The following is a 23,721-nucleotide window of genomic DNA, read 5'->3' as shown; positions in this document are numbered from 1 at the left end:
ACAAACTTAAAAACACTATTGCGCACACACAAGATCCTCACCTCATGTCTTAATCCTAAAATAAATGGTTAACCTTGTGGGGATCCACCTCCAACATGAGAAACATACCTTGCATGGACTAATTATAATGCTTTCATTACACTTTTCTCTCAACTCCTGCATAAATAAATGAAAAACATAAGCTCCCACCAATAAAAAAACGTGGGTAGCTGATCTTGGTTTAGACGGCAAATCACTTCTTATACTGTGTAAAAAGTAGAAAGGCGGGAAAAAAATCCCTGTTTCAGAGTTCAATTTACTGATTCACTGTTCACTGTGTTACCTCAGTTAGCCACCATGTGACCAGCTGCCCATGACCTGCAGTGTACGTCACACAGACAGTTCCCTACTCAAACAGGAAACCACTCAGCACAAACTCAGTTCCACTAAGAGGGAGCAAGGAGACACTGTTGTGTAAAAAATGACCAGCATCTATAAAGGTAAATTTCATTTCTATATAAAATGTAAATATTCTAAGTGGAAAAGGGAATCATGTATGTATATGAATGATGTATAAATATGATTATTTCTGTCTGTTGACGGATTCTCTGTGTATCATTGTCCAAGTCTATGTATTGCCAGTGGAGCGTGCCAGTTTTCTCCTAAGAAGTGTCTGAGATGTGTTAAACGTCAAAGAGGCCATGCTACCCCAGATATCCCTTTGATGTCATCTGTATCACCTGCTCTTAAGCCAGTCTGTGTGTGTGTCTATGTGTGTGCGTTCATGTGTATGCATGCTCCAAATTTGTCCAGCATGACCGCATCCTCCAGCGACCTACTAAACATTCTATTATAGAGTTATCACCATCACATCTACGGACACTTAGTGTGTTCACAGGAGCTATAAAATCTATTAATGACAGGCTACCCTGGGGATAAAGAAAGGCTCACAATTATGCAGCTCTTAGCCCATAGAGGCCAACCATGATGGGTACATACTGTAGCAGCAGTTAAGGACGTGTCTGTGATCATTTTTTTGCATCTGCTCAAGCACAAACTTTTCTCTCTACATGCCTTTCGCTGCACCCTTTGCATCAGGGGGAAATGGTTGACAGCAGGCCCCGACACCACCTCTGAGAGTTAGCCAAACGCTTTAGAAGATTTTGGCGTTCCAGTGCCGCTGTGTTTGTTCAAGGCAGTTCATCTCTGTCGGCAGATCTAAATTTACAGGACAATAAATTATCACAGACCTGGTTCTCTGGCTTGCACATGAACATTGTGGCTTTTCTGTCCCTGGAGGACAATGTATTTTTAGGGTCTGTGTTGTATTCTGACCTTTCATTAGCTTTATAGATAATGCTACTGGATTCTCAGCTGATTATTATCCAAACAGCCTAGCTACTTAACACGCAGAAATTATGATCGTATTGAATCCATCTACAATAAGTCATCCTGCAATAATTTTAATAAAATATTTAGAACTGTCCTTGGCCATTGGAGTAATGACAGTTGTCTGTTGGTTTTTATAGTACTGCAAAACCTCGTAAGGAGGTTGAGGTGGGTGGCTGTGCGTACAAAGCGTCCAACTTTTACACTGTTCTAGCCCTGTCTCCCACCAGCAGTCAATCCTGGTTTCACATAGGGGCATGTTGTTTAAGCTACCAGTGAGACGGGAAATGGGACCCAGGAAGTCCAGTTTGAGTAACAGATTGTGTTTAAAGGCCAATGACAAATTTGGTATTTTGTCATTTAGGCTGGAGCACTTGTTATTACTATGTGATGTTAATCAAGTCAACTTTATTTATATGGCCAAATATCAGCTATCACACACTTGCTTCAAGGGGCTTTACACACCCAATCTTTCCCTAACTTTCTTCAGTTGATCTCCTTTTTGTCTCCTCCCTTGTTCATGTTCCCTGGGACCCACCCAGTGTTGAGTTTGCTACTGTGAGTCCCATCAGTATGGGGACTCTGCCAGGTCTGACGACAGGCAGTCCACTCTGCTCCAGCCTGCCAGGGAATATGGGATATATATGGGAATACATGCTGAGCTCATCCCTGGACTGCATGACTGGTGACAGCCCACAGCATAATCCCCACAGGGGACACATTACTGGGCCATTAGTCCAACTCTTCCACTTACAGCGCATGCCTCTGGCTTGCTCTTGGTTCATTCAGCCCATTCCATTTTCTTCCTGCAACTTTCCTTTCAGAAATAATCCTAAGTGATTATAATATCAACACAGAAATCAATTGGATTAGTCCAAAACCGCTGCCTCTGTAAATCTCACCTTTATCCCTACTTCACCCCAGTGCAGCGTTTAAACATAGCAACCCCTGTCAGTACTTTTCCTATGAGAAGATGATTGCCAGATTGGACCTCGTACATCAGGGCAAACTTTTCCTCCAACTGACATTAAGGCGTTTGATTCTGTTATTGTTTATGAGAAGAAAGCTGGGGTCAAGTTCACAGGCCGAGAGAGAGAGAGAGAGAGAGAGAGAGAGAGAGAGAGAGAGAGAGACCGAAAGTCTGTCCCAGCTCCAGCCCCATGTGAGAGAGAGTATAGTTCAGCCGTGTTTGTGCTTTCCTAATTCCTTTTGATTTAGCAGAAAACTGTAAGCTAAGCTGCAGCGCACACATATTCACCAGAGCTGAGCTACTTTGCCTCACCTCGCGGCCTCCTACAAACCTGTACCCACTCTAGTCTGTGGTGTTTGTGAATGTGTCTGTCCCTGAAAAAAGTTTAGAAGTGTGTGTGTGTATGTGTGTGTGTGTGTCCCATTTTGACAGCAGCCTGCCTGCCGAGCTCTGAACAGAAATACAAATGTCTCTAAAAGGAGCTTAGCTTTAACAGCAGCTTTGGCATTAACACTAGAGCTGTTTTCTCAAGCTTTCGATGAAATAGCAGTTTGCGACATCTATAGCTAATTCTAATAGTTTCAATTCCGACAGGGATTTTCCTGATTTGTTTACTTGTTTGTTAGCATTACTGGGTCAGCTGAATCAACTGTGGTATTCTTAATCCAATATCACAAACTCCATGAAGAAGTTCAAGTCTACGCTAATATGTGTGAATTGGTGTCTGTGGACAAGTCGAGCAGTCGTTTTTTGAGTTTGTGAAAGATCTTTGGATACTTAAAAGTAGGTTTTAATCCATCAGGAGTCATTCAAGGACAAAGAGAAATATCAGAGATTTGATGATGGATGACAGCTCACTGCCAAGCATGAAGATAACCTAAAGATGCACACACGGAGGAAAAAAAAAGGTAAGGATGGTCGCTCTCCAGGGACAATATTGTGTGTGTGTGTGTGTGTGTGTGTGTGTGTGTGTGTGTGTGTGCTATATTCAAGTGCTGTCTCAGCACTCTCTCTCTCTTACACATGTGGTTCATATTTAAGCCATAGTGCTGTTCCACTGGACGATTTGGCTCTGTTCTCCCAGTCCCACATTCCCTTTCCATTCCTTTTTTCTCTGACTTTCATTTCTGCTGTGCTTTAGGTGGTGCACAAATATTTAAATAAGAATTTGTTATTATTATTATTATTATTTAAACAATGTCATAAATGTACTTACTTTATATATCTATCAGGGACAGCACTCATTATTTAATATTAATATGATGTAAGTGTGCTAGGTTTTGCCAAAATACTTATTTTTATTCGCCCAGGTTGATATTAACATTACGATCTACAGTATGTTTTGCCGTAATTCTGTAAAAGGTGTATGTTAGGAGAAGCATGCAGCATGAGTAGAAGTTTAGTTTATTACAGCATCCCCATTAGCTGTGCCCTTAAGCACACCTAGTCTTCCTGGGGTCCAGTATAAGAAGTAAGTACAATCATATACATATCCAGGTAATAAGGTGTAGATCTACATCATATTGTATGTTAGATAAAATATCTGTGTGATTACCATATCCACATACCATGGCTGCAATTAACAATTGCATTTCCAACATACTGGTGCATGAAGGGCATTTGGTCTCTAGTTCTAAATGATTGCATTTTGCAACATTTTACATTAAGAATAAAAAAATACCCTTTTGGAAATGTTAAAAAAAAATCCTTAAAAAATAAATAATAATATATAATATATATATATATATAATAATATATATATATATATATATATATATATATATATATATATATATATAAAATAAAATGATAAAATGATTTAATTACTTAGTTTTACTGGATTGTAAAATGGATTTTTTTTTTTAATTATAACAATTTCTGTCTGTAGTTACAGATGAACTCATCACATAAGGACCGTCTAGCCCTTAATAGCATCATCACTCCACACACACACACACACACACACACACGCACACGCGCGCGCACTCACACACACACACACACACACACACACACACACACACACACACACACACACAGGAACGCACCTCTCTCCATCCATCCCTCTTTAATATCTCCTTCTAGTCAAACTCTGTAACCCCTGCATCTGCCCAATGGGCGAGAGGAGCCGTTAGCAGCAAGCCCTCCCTCATCTCTCTCTCTCTCTCTCTCTCAGCTCTGACTCTGTCCACAGCGCACTGATAAAGGAGAGGTCTGGTGCGAGCATCCGACCCAGATACAGACTCACACAGCTGACAGAACTGCAACGAGTCTCGCATCTGCCAACCTTTGGCTCCACCTGTGATTCGGATCATATCTCTGCATCTGAACTAAGCCAAAACCAGGATACGTGTTTGTGGAGCTGACCGGAGAGGTTTAGTAACGGACACTTGTTGCTCATCTCGTTAGGTAAACCTCCTGTCGGCAGTCAGAAGTGCTCAGTGAAGAGTCTGGTGCGCACATGGCACCGAAAACGCGCTCCTCACACTCTTGACAGTCGCGCTATTAATATGGAGCCACACACTCGATAATGAGGCCTACCTACTGAATGGGTGCTTAACCTACTTCATATCAAACCTTGTCTGTTAAAGCCGGAGTTTTCCCCCTGACATTTTATATTTTTTAGGAACTTTTGGTGCATGGTAAAAGGTGCAGAGCCATGCTGGGTTTAAACAGGATTCTGAGCCTCAGGGCTGCCCGGATTCGGAGCTGTGGTCCTCCGGGAGCCAAACTCTCACCCCGGTCTTCTTCATGCCAAAACCCCGGTGCCAGTTCGAGGATTTACTGTGCGTGTCTGTTGCTGCTACTGCTGGTGACGCCTCGGGTAGACTCTTCGTGGTGGTGAGTACATTACACCTACAGGATACCTGCCTGCCAACGAGATTAATGGGGTGCCGATATTGAACATATTTTTGGACGAAACAATTAAGTAAATTATTATTATTAGGCTAGAAACTAAATTAAATCAAGGGTTTAACTTTAAAAGGGAGGTGACTAAGGAAATGGCACACGATCCGAAAATGAATCATTGATCAAAATCATTTGAAACGGAGCTGGGACTTCTGCCTATAGCTTCAAGTCTTTCGTTAGAAACTTCAGGGATTCAAACTGCCAACGAATTTAACCATTTTAATAAATAAAAAGCAAAACCGTTCCAATTAATTCAGAGCAGCGACAGCAGACAGACAAGGCCACTATGAGAGTTTGTTGATTTATTATCGTGGACTCACTGTGTAGCCAACAGTTTCTCATCAATGTTGCTGCAACATTGAATAACTTTATTTGATATAGTTCTTAATAGGCAATGCCTAGTGCATTTTTGCTGCAGAAAAAATCTAAACGCATTTGAGTTTTCATAGGCTAATATTTGTCACAAATGAGTGCATTGTCATTTTTATGGGGAAATGACTGCAAAGCGAAACAATTAATCTGTTTTTTCTGTCATCGCTTAATTTATCTCAAAATTATTTGCTCCTGAAAAAAAGATTAGGAAAAAAGGAGCATTAATAGTGAAAATAACCTAAATTTGTGAGCTAGATTCAAGCTTCTGCTTCTGAAATGCATTTTCTCTTCGTGTCAGTTTGTTGGCCTGCCATATTGAGCAATAATAATAGAGCGATAAATGTAATTTATGTCGACGCTGTTGGCTGAGCGCGTGTTCAGCTCAGCTGGGGCCTGCATTCAACAAGGCAGAGCAGTCATTAATTCACCAGGTACCACACACACACACACACACACACACACACACACACACACACACACACACACACACACACACACAAAATATCTCATTGCCTGCGCAAATACGTGAAAATGTCCATGGGTGTGAGTGTGTTTATAGGAGAAGTGTCTGTGTGTGGGCGGGTATGGGGGTGATGGAATGCCTAATAGTTTGTGTAGATTAAAAGCAGTTATGGGGAGTAGTGGGAAGAGTGTGTAGAGGCTTTGGCTGTGGGCATTATTGGCTTTGAGGGGAATTTAGTGCAGGAGATACAGTATCTAATTGTTTATCACATTTCTGTGGGTGTACAGTAAGTGATATGGACAGATCTGGGGCTTTAACGGGGGTCGCAAATATGATTAGAAAAAAAAGCATGTATAGTGGACTACAAATACATCGTAATAAATGCATTATACAATCATGAAATTAGATTTTCTTTTGTAAAATATTAAGAGCACCCACCATTTTCAAGTATTTGTCAAAGGTGATAGTCTGAACAGGAACAATTCATGTGCATGTCTTTGCCAGGCAGCTGCAAGTTTGACTACTGGCGTAACAGAAAAGTGAAACTTTGCTTATTTGCTGCATCTTTAGCAAACATTGCAGGAAATACCAAGACTTAAGTGAAATGATTTTAACTGATATGAGAAAATGATCAGATTATTAGTCTTTTTATATGCTTCTTGTGTGATCCAATAGGGCTTGAGAAGATGACAGGGCAGCATGAGGCCAATGTAATATCAGCTGTGTCATCATAAGTCAAAAGAAGCCTTCACTATTTGTGTCTTACTTGTCTTTCTTGGTTCACAGTATAGTCGCAGGGCTTTACAGCACTTTGTTTTAGACCTGTTGATAATGATTTACTATCCTATAAAAATCCACAAATCCTCCTGACTCTCAGAGAGAAAATTAAGTGTGAATTGCTGCTCTGGATCTTTCCTTTGATGAGCACTCTGTTCTTCTTCCTCCTCTCTAATCCCACTCTGGGGAGCAAAGAGAATCCAGTCTCCATCCTCTCGCCCGGCCTCATAAAACACGACCACAAAAACTACACGCTCCCTGACCTCCATTCGCTGACCCGCCAAAAACCTGCAGCCACTGCGCTGCAAAAGGTCTCATACACACAATTAGATTTGGAGTATATTTTGGGTAAACGCAGCATTTATCGTGATAGGATACTGTAGGAGTCTGTTTTATTAGGGCACAGAGAAAGATTGGAAGAGGCATGCAAGATAACTGTAAGATGAGCATGAGAGCGAATGTGTAAAAGAAAGAAAGGAGTAAAGTGCGTAAATGGGGTCTTAGTTTGACAGAGTTATTGGAGGCCCCAGACTTCGTGCTCTGATTTGTGACGACATGATTTCAACTATCCCATCGGGAACCATTTAAACACACATACACAAGCAGGTCTTGTGGGGAGAGGTTAAGTGCTTATTTATTTGGAGAGCAGAGTAAATGGTTTCCACTCCCCTCCTGCTTGCAAACCTTAAACTGTTAAGTGTAGTGAACTCTGACTCACAGAGGATGGTTACTGCAACTCTCTTAACTCGTCACCTTTGAGTGTATGGGTATCTACGTGTATACAGATACCATATGAGGGCGCCTATATGTGCTAATTAATTGCAATATCCCATCGGTCACTTCTGTACATTGTATTCCACATATGAATCATTCTAAATGAAGTTGGTGTGGATTCAGTTCAAAACCTCCTAGATGTTTCTTGCATCTTTAGGTACATCGGTGCGCTGGGAGCCCGTGTGATCTGCGACAACATCCCAGGCTTGGTGAACAAGCAGCGGCAACTCTGCCAGCGCCACCCAGACATCATGCAGGCCATCGGCGAGGGCACCAAAGAGTGGATCAGAGAGTGCCAGCACCAGTTCAGACACCACCGCTGGAACTGCAGCACACTGGACCGGGACCATACCGTGTTTGGACGTGTCTTGCTACGGAGTAAGTCCATGTGGGTGTCCACATGTCTGCCTGTCTGATTATTACTGACTATGTGGCCAAAGAGTAGAGATACTGAGCCTGAATCTGAGTCCCATTTGCTACTATCTCACTCCTAATTCTCATCCGTCTTCTTCACTTTTACTGCCTTATCTCTCCCTTCTCCTCTCTGTCCTTCTCCCCTTGCTCTGTTCTTTCTCCGATCTTTCCTTCTCATACTCATGTATGCTCGTGCTCCGTGTTTATAGTCGCTAATGGACTATTGTAATGCCTTACGCCTCGTCAATAAACACATGGGCTTTGAGACGCGGTCTTGTCGTCGTTTTGTTTTTACACTCCTGCCAAACCTCTCTGCTTTGTAACATGTTAATGCCCATACACATATGCACATAACAGCACAGTCTGAATCATGAATATTTATTGAATAACAGAGGAACAGCGGCTCTTCAGGTGTCTTGAGCCAGCTGGTTATTTTGCATGAAAGATTAAATGACTGTTCTATAAATTACATAAAAAACATTATTTTGCAGTAATACTGCAGTAGCCATTGTAGATCATTACAACGGCATTCTGAATGCAGAGCATAGATGCAGTGATGCACCTGTAAGTCACTGTTGCAATGCTACATTTTAGGGGTTATGGTTGTGGAGTATAATTTCTTTTGACTTTGTTGCTTTAGGAGCAAGGAATAATGGTAAATGCTTTACAGCAGTTCATTTTAGTGAATCTGGATTAAGGTTGGACAAAATAAGGTGCTCGTCTCCACCGACTTAGTATCTGATATGTTATTTTTGTAAAAAAATAGCAGATATGAGAAACAGGCTGCGTGTGTGTGTGTGTGTGTGTGTGTGTGTGTGTGTGTGTGTGTGTGTGTGTGTGTGTATGTGTAGGACAGGAATAAACAGTATTGCAGATGTAAATATTTAGTGAGATATTCTCCCTGTCAGACAAACAGCGCAGGTTTGAATGATGACCAGCAATGCCCTTCTCTATCCTCCCCAACATACACCCCCCTCAACAGTACCCACTGCCTCCTTCTCCTCACCTCAGCGATGGAATAGGACATTCCAGTGAATACAGAGAAAGCAGGTTCGATCACGAAAAACTCCTCTGGCCCAAGCCAGTTCAGATAGATCTGCAGAGTGAACCTTGTTTTCAGATACAAAAGTGCTCCACCCTTAGTATAAGCAGTACTATATCAGTTAGTTTTGTGATGTAATTTTAAAGTGCTGGTACTTGAATATTTCCCATTTCTTAAAAATAGGAAATACTGCATCATTCATGTATTTACGTTACTTTGCATGACAGTGTTGTAAATTCAAAACAAAATTCATTAATGTAATGCATTATTTATCCTAGCCTGCAGATGATGTAATACTTTGCTAAAGCATTTAAATACTTACAATACTTACAACCTGAGCTTGTGATCAAACTACAACAATTATGTGTTTGGGCATGGTTAGAAACAGAGAAAGTTTAATAGACGAAGAAAAAAAAAATTCTGGGGAGCATGAATGTGATCTTTATTAGATGTTGATGTTTCTTGTGTTCAAGTTAAAAATAAATTGGCTTGCTGGTGGTACAAGATGAAAATAGGATTCATGCTCTGGGAACTAGAAATAGCAGCAAAAAACAGAAACCATGTTTGAGATGATATGTCATGTTTCAAAGCATTGGTATCAGATGGTCATCAATGAGCTAGAGGGGTGATCATGAGGAGCCATTAAAATCTTTACCAAAGTCCATGACTGATAGCCGCTTAAATATCTGACCAGGGTCGTAGAGACATGGACATTATGGGTGGGGTTGAAAATGTATCCACATATGAATTGTGATTCTTACTTTCTATAATTCTGAATCAACTCACAAAAGCAGAAAATTGATTTTGTACGATAATAAAGTTGATGAAACCAAAAAAACTAACGCAACCGCAAGAGCACAGTGCAGCAGCCGGCGATGGACAGCATCTACCTTTGCAAGATGAAAATTAAGTATTTTGTGGATACTTTGTAGCCCATCACCCAGAGACCAGTAAATGTTAGTGGAGTGCACCATAAAAAACGAGACCAGCTGACCAACTCACACTGCAGTGCTTTCCAAAACTCTCAGCCAACTATGGTCGGGTGAAGAAAATAACACAATTCACAGTCTGTTTCTGCGGCTGTGCAGCCTATTGGATAACAATGACTTTACTCTGAGCTAGAGGCTGTTCTCCACTCGATATTAATAACAACACAGTGGAGCTCTCAGCTACGTGTAGGATTCCCACCCCCTTGGGACATGCTTGCTTTTACTTTACAATAGTTTTTTCCGATACCAGTTACGGAAATTCCTTAGATATTGCCTAAAATGCTGGTATTGGTAAGCACCCGAGTCTATGCACCGATCCGATACCATAGCTTAGCCCCGGAAAAAAAAATCTGTTATGACTGACGATATGCGATATGTTAAAACATGATTTCCTAATCGCAAAGGCTGCGATTTGGTCACGTGACTCGCTAGAGCAAATCAGTCTGTACTCCGCAGATAAAGCATCAACTTTGCACGCTAACGCTACGCCGTACCTTGAGCAGATTTCTGTCATTCAAACAACTTTTAGTTTACTTTTACAGCCATTTTAATAAAACGAAGGGTTTTATTCGGGCTCGAGTCCATACATGCAGTTAATGGATACAGGCACGCAGAACTGAAGGCTCGGTTAGCAACGATTAGCTCTGATTAGCGGTTAGCTCCAGTTAGCTAGCTCCGTTATAAATCTATGGAGTGGAGGAGAGGGGTAACAACCAGACTCTGATAAATGACGTTCGGGTAGCTTTCACAGCAGCGTGGCTGCGTTGTTTCAACGGTTTTATTAGTACAGTTAATCCCGCGGCAAGAACACCAGCAACATGCTACTACTAACGTAACGATAGCCTCTCTGAGAAAGTGCAATGTTGTGATGCTGTCATGTACACGGTACGCAACTTCATGAGGGGAGGGAGGGGCCAGAGGCAGCTCCTCTGTGTGCGCTGTAAAAAATACACCGTTTCATATATATTTTTTGCTTATTTAACTGTCTAGTTCAAAGACAGTATTTAAAATGTGCAATCAACTAAATAATCTAAATACTACTAAGTGTGGTAAAGCCACATATTTGTTTTTATATTTCTGCAATCAGCACTTTAGTTTGTGTGATTTGTTTCTGACTTTCATATGAATGTTTACACCAGACGGTCAGTGCTCAATATACTACTGGGACTGAAGTAGTTAAACAAAAGATGCCATTCATATAAATTCATGCATCACCTAATTTCATCATCACATACAGGCCTGGCCTCCAGGAAAGAACAGTTTGTTTAATCTAACTAATCTTGTGTTGTTCATACTATACAATGATTTATTGCTTGTCTTTGTTGAATAATACAGAAGACAAAGAGCTTAAAAAACAATCGCATATTGAATCGCAATCGCAATATTTTTGAAAAAAATCGCAATTAGATTATTTTCAAAAATCGTTCAGCACTACTAGAAAATAAAAGAAAGTTATATGGCATTGATTCTCTGTATGCATTTGTTTACGTTTCACGAAGGGTTTAACCTGAGCCAGGCCATACAACAATAGTCATGTTTCCATCAACGTATTTTTATGCGCATTTGAAGTATCGCATTAGAAAATGTCGATGGAAACGGCAAAATAAAAAAAAAAAAAACAGTTTATGCGCAAAATGGGAGATGGAAACAGGTTTGCCAAATAAGTTGTGACGTAGCGAACATGTTACTCACGTGACTATAGTCCTGGTATCCATCGGATGCGGTAAGGATCGGGATATGGGTCCCATCCAGTGCGCTGTACACTTGTGGCTAGAGATGTATAGTACACAAAGTAGAACTACTTCACTACTGTACTTAAGTACTAAAAGGCTGTATCTGTACTCTACTGGAGTATTATTTTTTTTATCCTACTTCCACTTTTACTTCAGTACATATTTTCGATGAGTTTAATACTTTTACTCCGATACATTTTTTATGTGCTGCATCGTTACTCGTTACTAGGGCTGAACGATATTTTGTTACATTGTCATGTGCGCATGTGCGATAGTCACATCGCAGGACGTTGCGATGTTGACGCTTAAACGATTTGCTGCTTGATAGAAATGTAAACTTTCACCGTTCTCCTTTTACACGATTGTTACCGGCCGAGCCCCTTAAGACAGGTGGTCATGTGTGTGTGTCACGGAACGTTAGTCCGACAGGGTTTGTTATGGGAAGTTCGCTGCAAAGACAAACTAAATCACCTGATTAATGCAACGTTATCACCACATCTCCCGGCCATTTTTCACCACAGATTGGGGAGCCGCGACGCTGGAAACGTAACACCAACCTACAACAGCAGTCTGTGTCTGATATAACGTCATTTACACTGACTAAAGTGCTCTTGGATACACAGTTTGTTGCTAGTGTGTGACATGCAGGTCTGCATGCACAGCAAACCACCAATCACAATCTATATTGATCAATTTATCAAACAACCAAAGCAGCCCCGCTAGTCGACCACAACCTGAAATTTAGAGGAAGCAACATACATTATTACTATCATTCACTTTAGCCTGGATTGATAATATTATATGAATACAATGGTGTCATGTCAGTCAACCAGTGTATTTAACTACCTAATGTCCTTCTCCAAAATCACTTCAGAGTAGTCACAGCGCGTACTTGCTCTGGTGTTTGTGTACTTGCTTATTAAAGTTTATCAAAGAATGGTTCGCATTAGAAAAGTTCCTTTTTCATTTTTATTTTCTATGTAGATGCACTCCCCTACAAAATCACCCCAGTAGTCGAGAATGATTTATTATTTCGTATTAGTCATCTTTTTCATATATAATATATATACATAAAAATATCGCAATGTAAGTTTTTTTCCAATATCGTGCAGGCCTACTTTAGGCTAAATATTTGAAATAAAATAAACAATATGATATTAAAACTTTTGACTGCTTTCTGTAATAACTACAAAACACAATACTTGTACTTTTTACTTTCAGTACTTGAGCAGTACATTTTAAAATAAACTACTTGCAAAACTTAAGTACAAAAAATGTTGAATATTTTAGTACTTCCACTTAAGTGTGGTGCTTAGAACACTTCAACTTCTACTCACGTCACTTTTTTGATAGAGCACTTGTACTTTTACTCAAGTCTGGGTCTCTAGTACTTTATACATGTCTGCTTGGGGCACAAGGTTCGTAGTGGAGTTACGATATATATAGCCTGTGTCTCAGCCACGTCGGGTAAATTGACGAATTGGTTCAACAGCTTGAATTGTATGGCCCTGCACACCGGTACACAGCGGTGAACGGTTGTCTCGCTGACACCAAATGTCTCTGCCACAACCCTGTATACTGCACAGGTGGCCAACTTGTACAATGCTACCTCTCTCCATTTAGCCAAAGAACTTAGCTCTTTGATTTAGCAAGCGGGTTTGCAATCTACAACCATGTGTAACATCAACTTGTGATGAAACTACGTTTTGCGTAGTCTAGTTTATTCGCTCTAAACCAGTTGATGGAAACGCTTCTATTTCGCATTTTCTTTTTTTTCTTCTTTTTTACGACATTTTAAAGTTTGCTTAAAATTTGCTTGAAAATTAGATGGAAACATGACTAATGATAGCAATAATGTCACTACCATATAGGGTTAGTAAAGAGGTTAAATAATAATAATAATAATAATAATTATAAATATATTTCAACGTACTGGTATCGTCCAACACCAATACCAGCCAATACGCAAGTTAAAGTATTGGAATTGGGAAGAAAAAAATGGTATTGAAAAATCTCTACTTTACATGGAGCTGATTCCATACAGAAATAAGAATCTAATTTCAGGTGCATAATTTTCTTCTATCTGAAACAGCAAGCAAGTTTTTTTTTTTTACTTTAAGTGAACACCACAGGCTGTGACTAAAGACAGACAAGTTCTTCTGCCTCTAGCTGTTGACTTTTGAGGCTTCACTCCCACGGGTGCTGCAAAAAGCAACTGTGACTAAACACTATATCTAATTCCCTATGTGTCTTTGGCCACACAATAGATGAGTCATATTCTAAGGAACTAAAGAGAACAGAAAAGCACAGCAATGCTGCTGTCATGACATCTCCCTGGTGCTGATTAATGGGGTATCACTGTGGTTGTATTTAAACAATTTATGTGAGCAGAGGAGAGCCCCACAGCTGGGATTATTTCCATGATAATATTTAAACAGAGCTGTCCTATACTCCACATCAGGCCTGATATGCCCCCGTCAGCTGCACCTTCATGTCCTGATGGCTCACGCCCAGGCCTGGTCAGGGCATTATGTGTATCTGTGCAAGCATGTTAACATGTGGGCTACACAGTTTTAAGTCTTTAGATTGTAGATAATCTGTTTTATTGCATGATACAAGTAACTCAGTCTAAACTCTAAGTTTCTTTTTTGCTTATGTGCTTTCTCTCTCTGTCTCTCCTTCTCAGGCAGTCGTGAAGCAGCATTCGTCTATGCTATATCCTCAGCAGGAGTGGTGTATGCGCTCACTCGCGCCTGCAGCCAGGGGGAGCTGAAGACGTGTAACTGTGACCCGCACAAGCGTGGACGGGCTAGCGATGAGAGAGGAGAGTTTGACTGGGGTGGCTGTAGTGATAATATCAACTATGGGATAAAGTTTGCCAGAGACTTCATAGATGCCAAAGAGAGGACTGTCCGAGATGCACGGGCGCTCATGAACCTACACAACAACCGCTGTGGCAGAACAGTAAGTGTGCAATTACATTATATATATATATATATATATATATATATATATATATATATATATATATCACAGTGGTGTGAAAAAAGTGTTTGCCCCCTTCCTCATTTCCTGTTCCTTTGCATGTTTGTCACACTTAAGTGTTTCGAACATCAAACCAATTTAAACAATAGTCAAGGACAACACAAGTAAACACAAAATGCAATTTGTAAATGAAGGTGTTAATTATTAAAGGTGAAAAAAATCCAAAACCATCATGGCCCTGTGTGAAAAAGTGATTGCCCCCTAAACCTAATAACTGGTTGGGCCACCCTTAGCAGCAACAACTGCAACCAAGCCGCTTTGCGATAACGTGCAATGAGGCTTTTACAGCGTCCCTGGAGGAATTTTTGGCCCACTCATCTTTGCAGAATTGTCCTAATTCAGTTACATTAGAGGGTTTTCGAGCATGAACGGCCTTTTTAAGGTCATACCACAACATCTCAATAGGATTCAGGTCAGGACTTTGGCTAGGCCACTCCAAAGTCTTCATTTAGTTTTTTCTTCAGCCATTCGGTGGTGGACTTGCTGGTGTGTTTAGGATCATTGTCCTGCTGCAGAACCCAAGTTCGCTTCAGCTTGAGTACACGAACAGATGGTCGGACATTCTCCTTCAGGATCTCTTGGTAGACAGCAGAATTCATAGTTCCTTTTATCACGGCAAGTCTTCCAGGTCCTGAAGCAGCAAAACAGCCCCAGACCATCACACTACCACCACCATATTTTACAGTTGGTATAATGTTCTTTTATGAAATGCAGTGTTCCTTCTACGCCAGATATACTTGGACACACACCTTCCAAAGAGTTCCACTTTTGTCTCATCGGTCCACAGAATGTTGTCCCAAAAGTCTTGGGGATCATCAAGATGTGTTCTGGAGAAACTGAGACAAGCTTTGATGTTCTTTTTGCTCAGCAGTGGTTTTCTCCTTGGAACTCTGCCATGCAGGCCATTTTTTGCCCAGTCTTTTCCTGATGGTGGAGGCATGAACGCTGACCTTAACTGAGGCAAGTGAGGCCTGCAGTTCTTTGGACGTTGTTGTGGGGTCTTTTGTGACCTCTTGATGAGTCGTCGCTGCGCTCTTGGGGTAATTTTGGGCGGCCGGCCACTCCTGGGAAGGTTCACCACTGTTCCATGTCTTCGCCATTTGTGGATAATGGCTCTCACTGTGGTTCGCTGGATTCCCAAAGCTTTGGAAATGGCTTTATAACCCTTTCCAGACTGATAGATCTCAATTACTTTCTTTCTCAATTGTTCCTGAATTTCTTTGGGTCTCGGCATGATGTGTAGCTTTTAAGGATCTTCTGGTGGACCTTACTGTGTCAAGCAGCTCCTATTTAAGTGATGCCTTGATTGTGAACAGGTGTGGCAATAATCAGGCCTGGGTGTGGCTAGAGAAATTGAACTCAGGTGTGGACAACCACAGTTATAGTATGTTTTAACAAGGGGGCAATCACTTTTTCACACAGGGCCATGATGGTTTGGATTTTTTTTCTCCTTTAATAATAAACACCTTCATTTACAAATTGCATTTTGTGTTTACTTGTGTTGTCCTTGACTTTTGTTTAAATTGGTTTGATGTTCGAAACACTTAAGTGTGACAAACATGCAAAGGAACAGGAAATGAGGAAGGGGGCAAACACTTTTTCACACCACTGTATATATATATATATACATACATACATACATAGCGTTCTCGTTATCTCGGTTCCACCTGCACTGTGATCGAATCTCTATATGCAAATCATGTAGGTGGAGCAGACAAACTAGTGGTTGCAGAGTTAGTTGAGTTAAGGCCGTTACAGACCAACCAGACGGCCGACCGTTCGCAGAAAAGGCAGTTGGACTGATCAGTCTCCCCACGTTGGTCAAAAAAATGCCTCAGAACACACCAAAGCGACGAGACGTAATACGTCTCCATAACAGCAGACGGCGCTAATCTGTATTGTCGCCCAAAAAATGAAAACCGGCAGCTGATTGAACAAACACATCACGTGGGTATGGCTGCTGCTTCCGGATTTTGGATTTTTCCATTTTTTGCCATTAATGGTGACTCATTCAGAATACGATCTCATATTGTACTAAAATAGTTCACCGAAACATGTTTCTGAAAACATTTTAAGTGAGAAATAGGCCATGCAGTTGCTGAATCTGTCTTCATTTCAGATCGACAAAGGTCAGTTGAAAAGATTTTCAGCAGCTTTTGAGAGGCTTAGTCACGCTCATCCCGCTTGCCATTTCTGGGTGAGTCCCGACTGCCCTGTCTCCAACTGAGCATGTCAGGTCGACCAAAATGAAGGCCGACAGCTCCTCCAACGGACGACGGCACGGAACACACCGAACAGACTCGAGTCGCTGACCTCACCAGACTGTCCAACGGCCGATTATCGGCCCGGTCTGTAGCTGCCTTTAGGGATTTTTTACAGACTGCATTCACGCCTTGCTGGGATCCAGTCACAATACAGTGCCACTCCCAATTGCAATGCATTCTTAGTGCATTTTAGGGCTGCTACTTTTTATTTGAAGGAGCTAGTTAGAAGCTAGGATAAGCTAGGTGGGTTACATTGAAATTAGTTTGAACTTGATTTTTTTTTTGTAAAAGTGATAGCCCTAGTGCATTTACACCTTGCGTTAACATGTTTTTCCTTATACAGATACCATTTATTTATTTTTTGCCACCTAAATCAATCAATATCAAAATCAGTCCAATCAGTGTAAGTGTACACTATATTTAGAATATTTTCACCACTTTACCTTTGCATTACACCAGCAACTTCTGGGTTCTGTGGGGTAAAATGACTGTTTTTGTCAAAGGAGTCTGGTGGCTTTGAAGAGAGCATTGATATATGCAACGGCTTCAGTTTCCCGTCAGAAAGAGCTGTCTGACAGCAAGGTAAAGCAGTAAAAATATTCTAAACAGAGCGTACACTTAAACCGATTTTGATATTTTTAGGTGGTCCTTTTTTAGGTGGCTAAAATACATTTTGCTAATGCCCCCGTCCACAGCAAGACATTGCTTAGCTTTCGTGCCGTTACTCCTGCCTGCTTCTCCAAACTGGGGCAAGTCGACAGCCATCTACTGTAGGTAATACACTATTGACTGTTGTATCTCATGCAACCCCATCAAAAGATCAAAACTATCCCTTTAATACAAAGTGTAAATGGTCTGGTATGGTGTCTGAGATTTATGTTAATTCTTTTTTATGTTATTCATTTTGTATGTGGTGCTATCAGTGTGGGAAAACACATTAAGAGAATTCAACAGCAACATCTCTTTCCAGAAAGTATCTCCATATCACTGGGTAATCCAGAGACTTCACTGTCAAAAGTTTTAATCAGACTATCAGTAGTTTAGATGAAAACAGTTCGCAGAGATCTGTGGATTATCCAGGGTGCATTTTAAATTTTTCAATGCTTTGAGCGCCTACAACAAAAATCCTTTCACCTTCATTGTATCGGAGTAGTAGTCAGAGGTGAATACCTATATTAAAACCTCAGTAGATGAAGCCAAAGATTATCTAGGAGACTACAAATAGATACCACAAGAGGTGCATTAATGCGGGGTACACACCACACGAGAATCAAGCTTATTTTGGGCCTGATTCCCCCTCCCGACAATCGTAAGCAAAGCCCTGACTTTTTGATGGTTCTAAAGATTATCTTGCCAGATTTTCTTGTGGTGTGAGGTATGTTACCAGTGTTTTTTTACATCCTTACAGTCCATCCTGGCCACACCAATTTCAAATCCAAAATTTTAAACATGTTCAATATTTACGATATGATATTGTGTTGTATGTGGGGAACGGCGAGGACAGCCTAGTACGCAGTCTAGTCTTTACCCGGGCTTCTGCGGGAGAGCGGTGCTCATACGGAGTTTATACAGCGGATCACAAAAGGAGAAAGAGGGTGGCGAGAATGGGGAGTACTAACAGCGCTAACGGCTACATGGTTTGCTTACACTCACCTAGGCGACCTGGCTTCCAGGGAAGAGCTCATCATTAACTGTCCCGACCAGGGAGGCAGCGTTATCAGCGGGTAACCACCATATGAGCGCCGATCTCCTGCAGAAGCCCAGCCTGGGCAGCGTGCTAATCTAGAGTCACGTTTGATCGAGGGAGACTTCCGATTTTGAGATTAGGGAATCTGGTTGTTAGTTAATGGAATCTGTTAGTGTGTGGTGTGCTGGTCAGGCCAAATTGTTGCTCTCCACACACTATAGTAACCAAACGGTTGAATCTGGCATTACATGTCGTGTGTGAGGACTTTCTTTTTTAACATTTGTTAAGATTGGAAAAATATCTTTTAGTGTGGGCCAGTGAGAAATATGTTTTCATGAAATTTAAATGAACCCTTTACCCCTTAAACCAACATTATGCCTTAGCTCCACGTTTTTGGTACATGTAAAACCAAATGTTACGATAGCTATAACAACATACACACAACCCACACTTCTCTCTATGTATTTAGGCAGTGAAGCGGTTCATGAAGCTGGAGTGTAAATGTCACGGTGTGAGCGGCTCTTGTACGCTGCGGACATGTTGGATGGCCATGTCAGATTTCAGGAAGACCGGTGACTTCCTGAGGAGGAAATACAACGGGGCCATCGAGGTGACGATGAATCAGGATGGGACAGGCTTCGCTGTAGCAAACAAAGCCTTCAGGAAGGCCACCAAGAATGACCTGGTCTACTTTGAGAACTCTCCGGATTACTGCCTACAAGACAAAACAGCAGGTAAGACGGCAAAAAGGAGAGAAGAAGAAGAATAACGTGGATTGAACTGAAAGACGGAGAGAGGCAGTTTCTCATGGGTGTTGATGGATTGCCCTGACTGTGTTATGTTTTAGTGGTGTTATGTGTATGTTGTGCGTATGTCCATGCATGACTAGTGTGTTTGTGTGTGTGAATGTCAGTGTGTGTGAGTGTGTGTGTCTAATGGTAGTCAGACAACACAGCAGGCCTCCCGTGTGGGAAGCTAATATCCTTGTACCTTGGGGACATGGTCGTTTTGTGACCACCTGAACTCTATCAGTCTCTGTCAACACACACACACACACACACACACACACACACACACAACCCCATGGTCAAAGGATGTGTTGATCAACCTTTACACAGTACATCTAATTAGTTATGACTGTTTCTGATTGGCCGCTCAATGAATACAACATTGTCGGAAAAAACTTTTACGATATTTGGCACAACTCCATCAGTCAGAAGCTCTGTCCAGTTCCTCCTCGTCCTTGCTCCCTTTGTCTACCTCTCTCTTTGTCCCTTCATCCATCCTCCCCCTCTTTCTCACCTTCCCAGTGGAATCCACAGCCTAGGGACACAAGCATCTAATTTAAAAAAAAATATTTAAAAAAATCACTTCTTTCTGTCTGTCACAGTCTCTCCCTCTCTGGCTGTCTGAACTAAGCGTAGCTGGAGGGCAGAGTGGGCCTCAGAGTGTGAGAGCCTGTCTGTCTGTCACGCTCCACTGTCCATTTAACACACACACACACACACACACACACACACACACACACACACACACACACACACACACACACACACACGGTGGCTTCAAAGGGAGCAATGGCTTGGGAAAAGCAGTGTAACTATAGGCCACTCTACCAACACTGCATAGTTGTGTGTGTGGGTCTGTTGTTCTATGGGCAGCTTGTTGTGATAGGTAGCAGTTCAAACAGGGAGCTTCTCACACGAAACACCAGCACTAATCTCTGTGGGGATGACATTCACATAAGACACAACCAATATGCCACTGCATTAAGTAATAGCCAGATTGGTAAATACTACGATACACTTAACGACGGATTAAACATTGAACCAGATTCACACACATTCCCAAGTCTGAATGCAGTATAAACGTCACCAGTCGAATGGTGGGCTATGGGTGTTTTTCATACAGCAAAGGTTACAGCTAAAGTTGTTTAAATATAACATTAGAAGAGAGTGCATCCATATCAGGAGGGATAAAGTTACAATGACATGTAAGAACACACACAGTGTCCACACTGAATACATTTCATGGGAGCTGCAGTAAAATACATTTTTGTTAAACTTAAAATTATGAAGGGTTCAAATGCTGTAATAGATACCCATTAATGTTAGAATAGGATGGCAACTCATGAACACATTTTTTCAGGGAAAAAAAGTGAAAGTAACCCTCACTTAGAGATTGCATTGAGTTACAGACTCATGGGACGGCAGCTAGCCATGGTGTGTTGTTAATACAAGGGCTGCAAATAAGGATTGTTAACCTGCCAATTCTTTTCTTGATTTATCGACATATAAAATGTCAGAAAATGGCAAAAGGTGTCCATCACAATTTTTCTAAAGCCCAAGGTAACATCATCAAATGACTTGCTGTGTCCAGCCAATAGTACAAAACCAAATAAATTCAGCAAATCCCCATAACTGAGAAGCTAAAACTAGGTAATGTCTGGCTTTTTGGTTTGAAAAAATTACCTAAACTATGAATCAATTATCAAAAGAGTTGCTAACTAAGGTTTGTTTGATCGACTAATCAATTAATCAAGTAATAATTTAAGGACTTTGGCTCTCTATAGTCCCACCAGTGGTTGTTTTCAGTAGAAGAATGGGCAGAGATATAACATAAGACCAGAAACTAGTTTTAGTTAACCTCTATCTTTTGTGCTCTGTGCAGGCTCCCTGGGCACGGCTGGGCGGGTCTGCAATAAGACATCACGCGGCACAGATGGCTGTGAGGTAATGTGCTGTGGGCGGGGCTACGACACCACGAGAGTGAAGCAAATCACGAAGTGTGAGTGCAAGTTCAAATGGTGCTGCGCTGTGGAGTGTAAGGACTGTGAGGAAGCGGTGGACATACACACATGCAAAGCTCCCAAACGAGCTGAATGGTTGGACCAGACCTGAGGACACGCCCCCTCTGCCCCCTGTTATGCAACCCCACCCCTTTCCCCTTTACAGGACATCCTGTGGAACATGGCATTCTGGGAAAGTTTGTCTGAAAGTGCTCTGTGTCTCCGCCCTCCCCTGCCCCCACCTCGGTTCATCATTGCATGGCTTTTCTACCTGTCTCTCTGAAAGCACTAGAATTCAGTACCCATCAATATGAATTAATAACCATTAGCCCCTGTTTGTGAAGGGCCCTGTGACTGAACTGCTAGGATCAGATAATGAACGGTGAAACCAGTGAACACTTTGGGGTTTGGGTGGATTGGGCTTCCATTTAAGATTCAGTTCAGGCAGCCTTTTTTCTAGCGTGTGGTTCTGGGTTAAAATGGTTTGCTGCTTTCCTGATGCTTTAAAGACACATTTTTACATTAAGTGAGCCTACAAACATATCCAGTATTATAACAACAACATCATACACACACATAACTTTCTTTCTTTTTTTGAGGAAATACACTTTTATCTACCAAAAACTTGGTTGGACTTTGGGAAGTAGCTTGACAAGTGCACTATGAGAAGTGGACATCTGGGCGCAAGTTTGGCTCTGTGTGGCCAAACAGTCCAAACAGAGGACTACCAGAGGACAGGGAGATGGACACTAGATGAATAAATGGACAGATGCGTCATTTGGACTTTGAATGCAACTGTATAAAAGAGAGAGAGAGAGAGAGAGAGAGAGAGCGAGAGAGAGAGCTGTTTAAAGTGATTTATTTAAATTGTAAAGTGTTGTTTCATTTCTCATCTGCGGATGAGACTGCACTACATTGGCTGACAAAAGGAGAGACAAGAACACTCCTATTATTATGATTATACAGTGTACTCTAGTTTTCTTTGTGTAAGACGACAAACTGCTGCTGAGAAAAAAAGAAGAAGAAAAAGAAGATGGCCTCAATGGTCATTCAGTCACACATAACCAAAACATCAGACAGATTTCAATTCTCTGCTCTCCAGCTTGCTTGTATAACATTGTGTATATTGCCTTATCTAAACAGATGTTCATATGAAATATATGGTAAATCAGTATGGAGGAATCTTTGTTTTTTGTTTAGACAGAACAACATAGAGGTTGAAGGCAAGAAAGAGACTAGATGCAGACAGAGCAAAACTGATCAGTGTGACCGAGCAGGACAGTGATTAAGTTCCTGTTGTACTGCTGTCATAACCTGCCATGTTATTCCCATGACACACACACACCATCGCTTCTCCTCACCAGCATGAGTTAAGAGACACTGGGGCAGTACTAATACAATCTACGTTGGTAACAAAAGGCTGATTCTTTTGAGTTAGGGTGGGGTGTGTTATATCAGTCAAGGGGAGGGAAGTGTTTGATTAAAGGCCCAACCTAAACCCCCAACCCCTGCTGGCCTCATCCCACCCCTCGCTATGTGGAATTCCAGGTGGGTCCCAGGCTAATGACTAGATGGCTGTAATTACCCGGGGCTGTTGATAGCTGGTGATTGGACATGGTCGTGCCACAGAGGACCTAGTGTGGGCTCCTGCTGGGACCACATTTAATCAAAGGCTTCTTGGCCAGCTTATCAAAGCGAATACTTTCCAGCAATCTTCTCTGCCTCAGCCCCCTCTGCTCCCCAGACTTTCAGTCCAGTTCAGTCTCTGTTACATTCAAGCCCAGAGACTCCTGATAATGTGAATTCAAAGGGATATTGCACACAAGTGCAAACTTAAGACAAAAGTAGTGTGTTGTCACAACTGCATGGATGCCATAAGCATGTATTCATTGCCTTTTTACTCAGCAAGCCTGGACTGTCTTATGACACTTCTACATTTTTCTGTGTTGGTCAATGTGTCCCAGTGATAAGATCACCACTCCTTGCCCAGGCTTGGGACAGGATGCAGCCATGTTCATGACTGGAAACAACGATGGCATGACACAGGAAATGCAAGGCATCTGCCCTGGAGATACATTGACACAGGAAGCAGACACAAACGCAGATACAGCAGCTGAGATACTAT

General features: G+C 41.6%; 1 protein-coding gene across 1 annotated transcript; it reads left to right on the top strand.

Moving 5' to 3' along the window:
* The first annotated feature begins 425 nt into the window (after positions 1-425).
* Positions 426-22,155, top strand: LOC144520932 (protein Wnt-2b-A). The gene is made up of 7 exons (XM_078255059.1): positions 426-479; positions 3,141-3,246; positions 4,515-5,179; positions 7,792-8,012; positions 14,499-14,776; positions 19,278-19,542; positions 21,479-22,155. Exons 3-7 carry the CDS (start codon positions 4,998-5,000, stop codon positions 21,706-21,708), a joined length of 1,176 nt encoding a protein of 391 aa, XP_078111185.1. The 5' UTR covers positions 426-479; positions 3,141-3,246; positions 4,515-4,997; the 3' UTR covers positions 21,709-22,155.
* The last annotated feature ends 1,566 nt before the right edge of the window (positions 22,156-23,721 follow it).

Source organism: Sander vitreus, chromosome 7 (genome assembly GCF_031162955.1).
Source record: "Sander vitreus isolate 19-12246 chromosome 7, sanVit1, whole genome shotgun sequence".
Classification (NCBI taxonomy): domain Eukaryota; kingdom Metazoa; phylum Chordata; class Actinopteri; order Perciformes; family Percidae; genus Sander; species Sander vitreus.
Note: the sequence above shows the minus strand (reverse complement) of the source record. Positions and strands in the feature narration are given on the sequence as shown.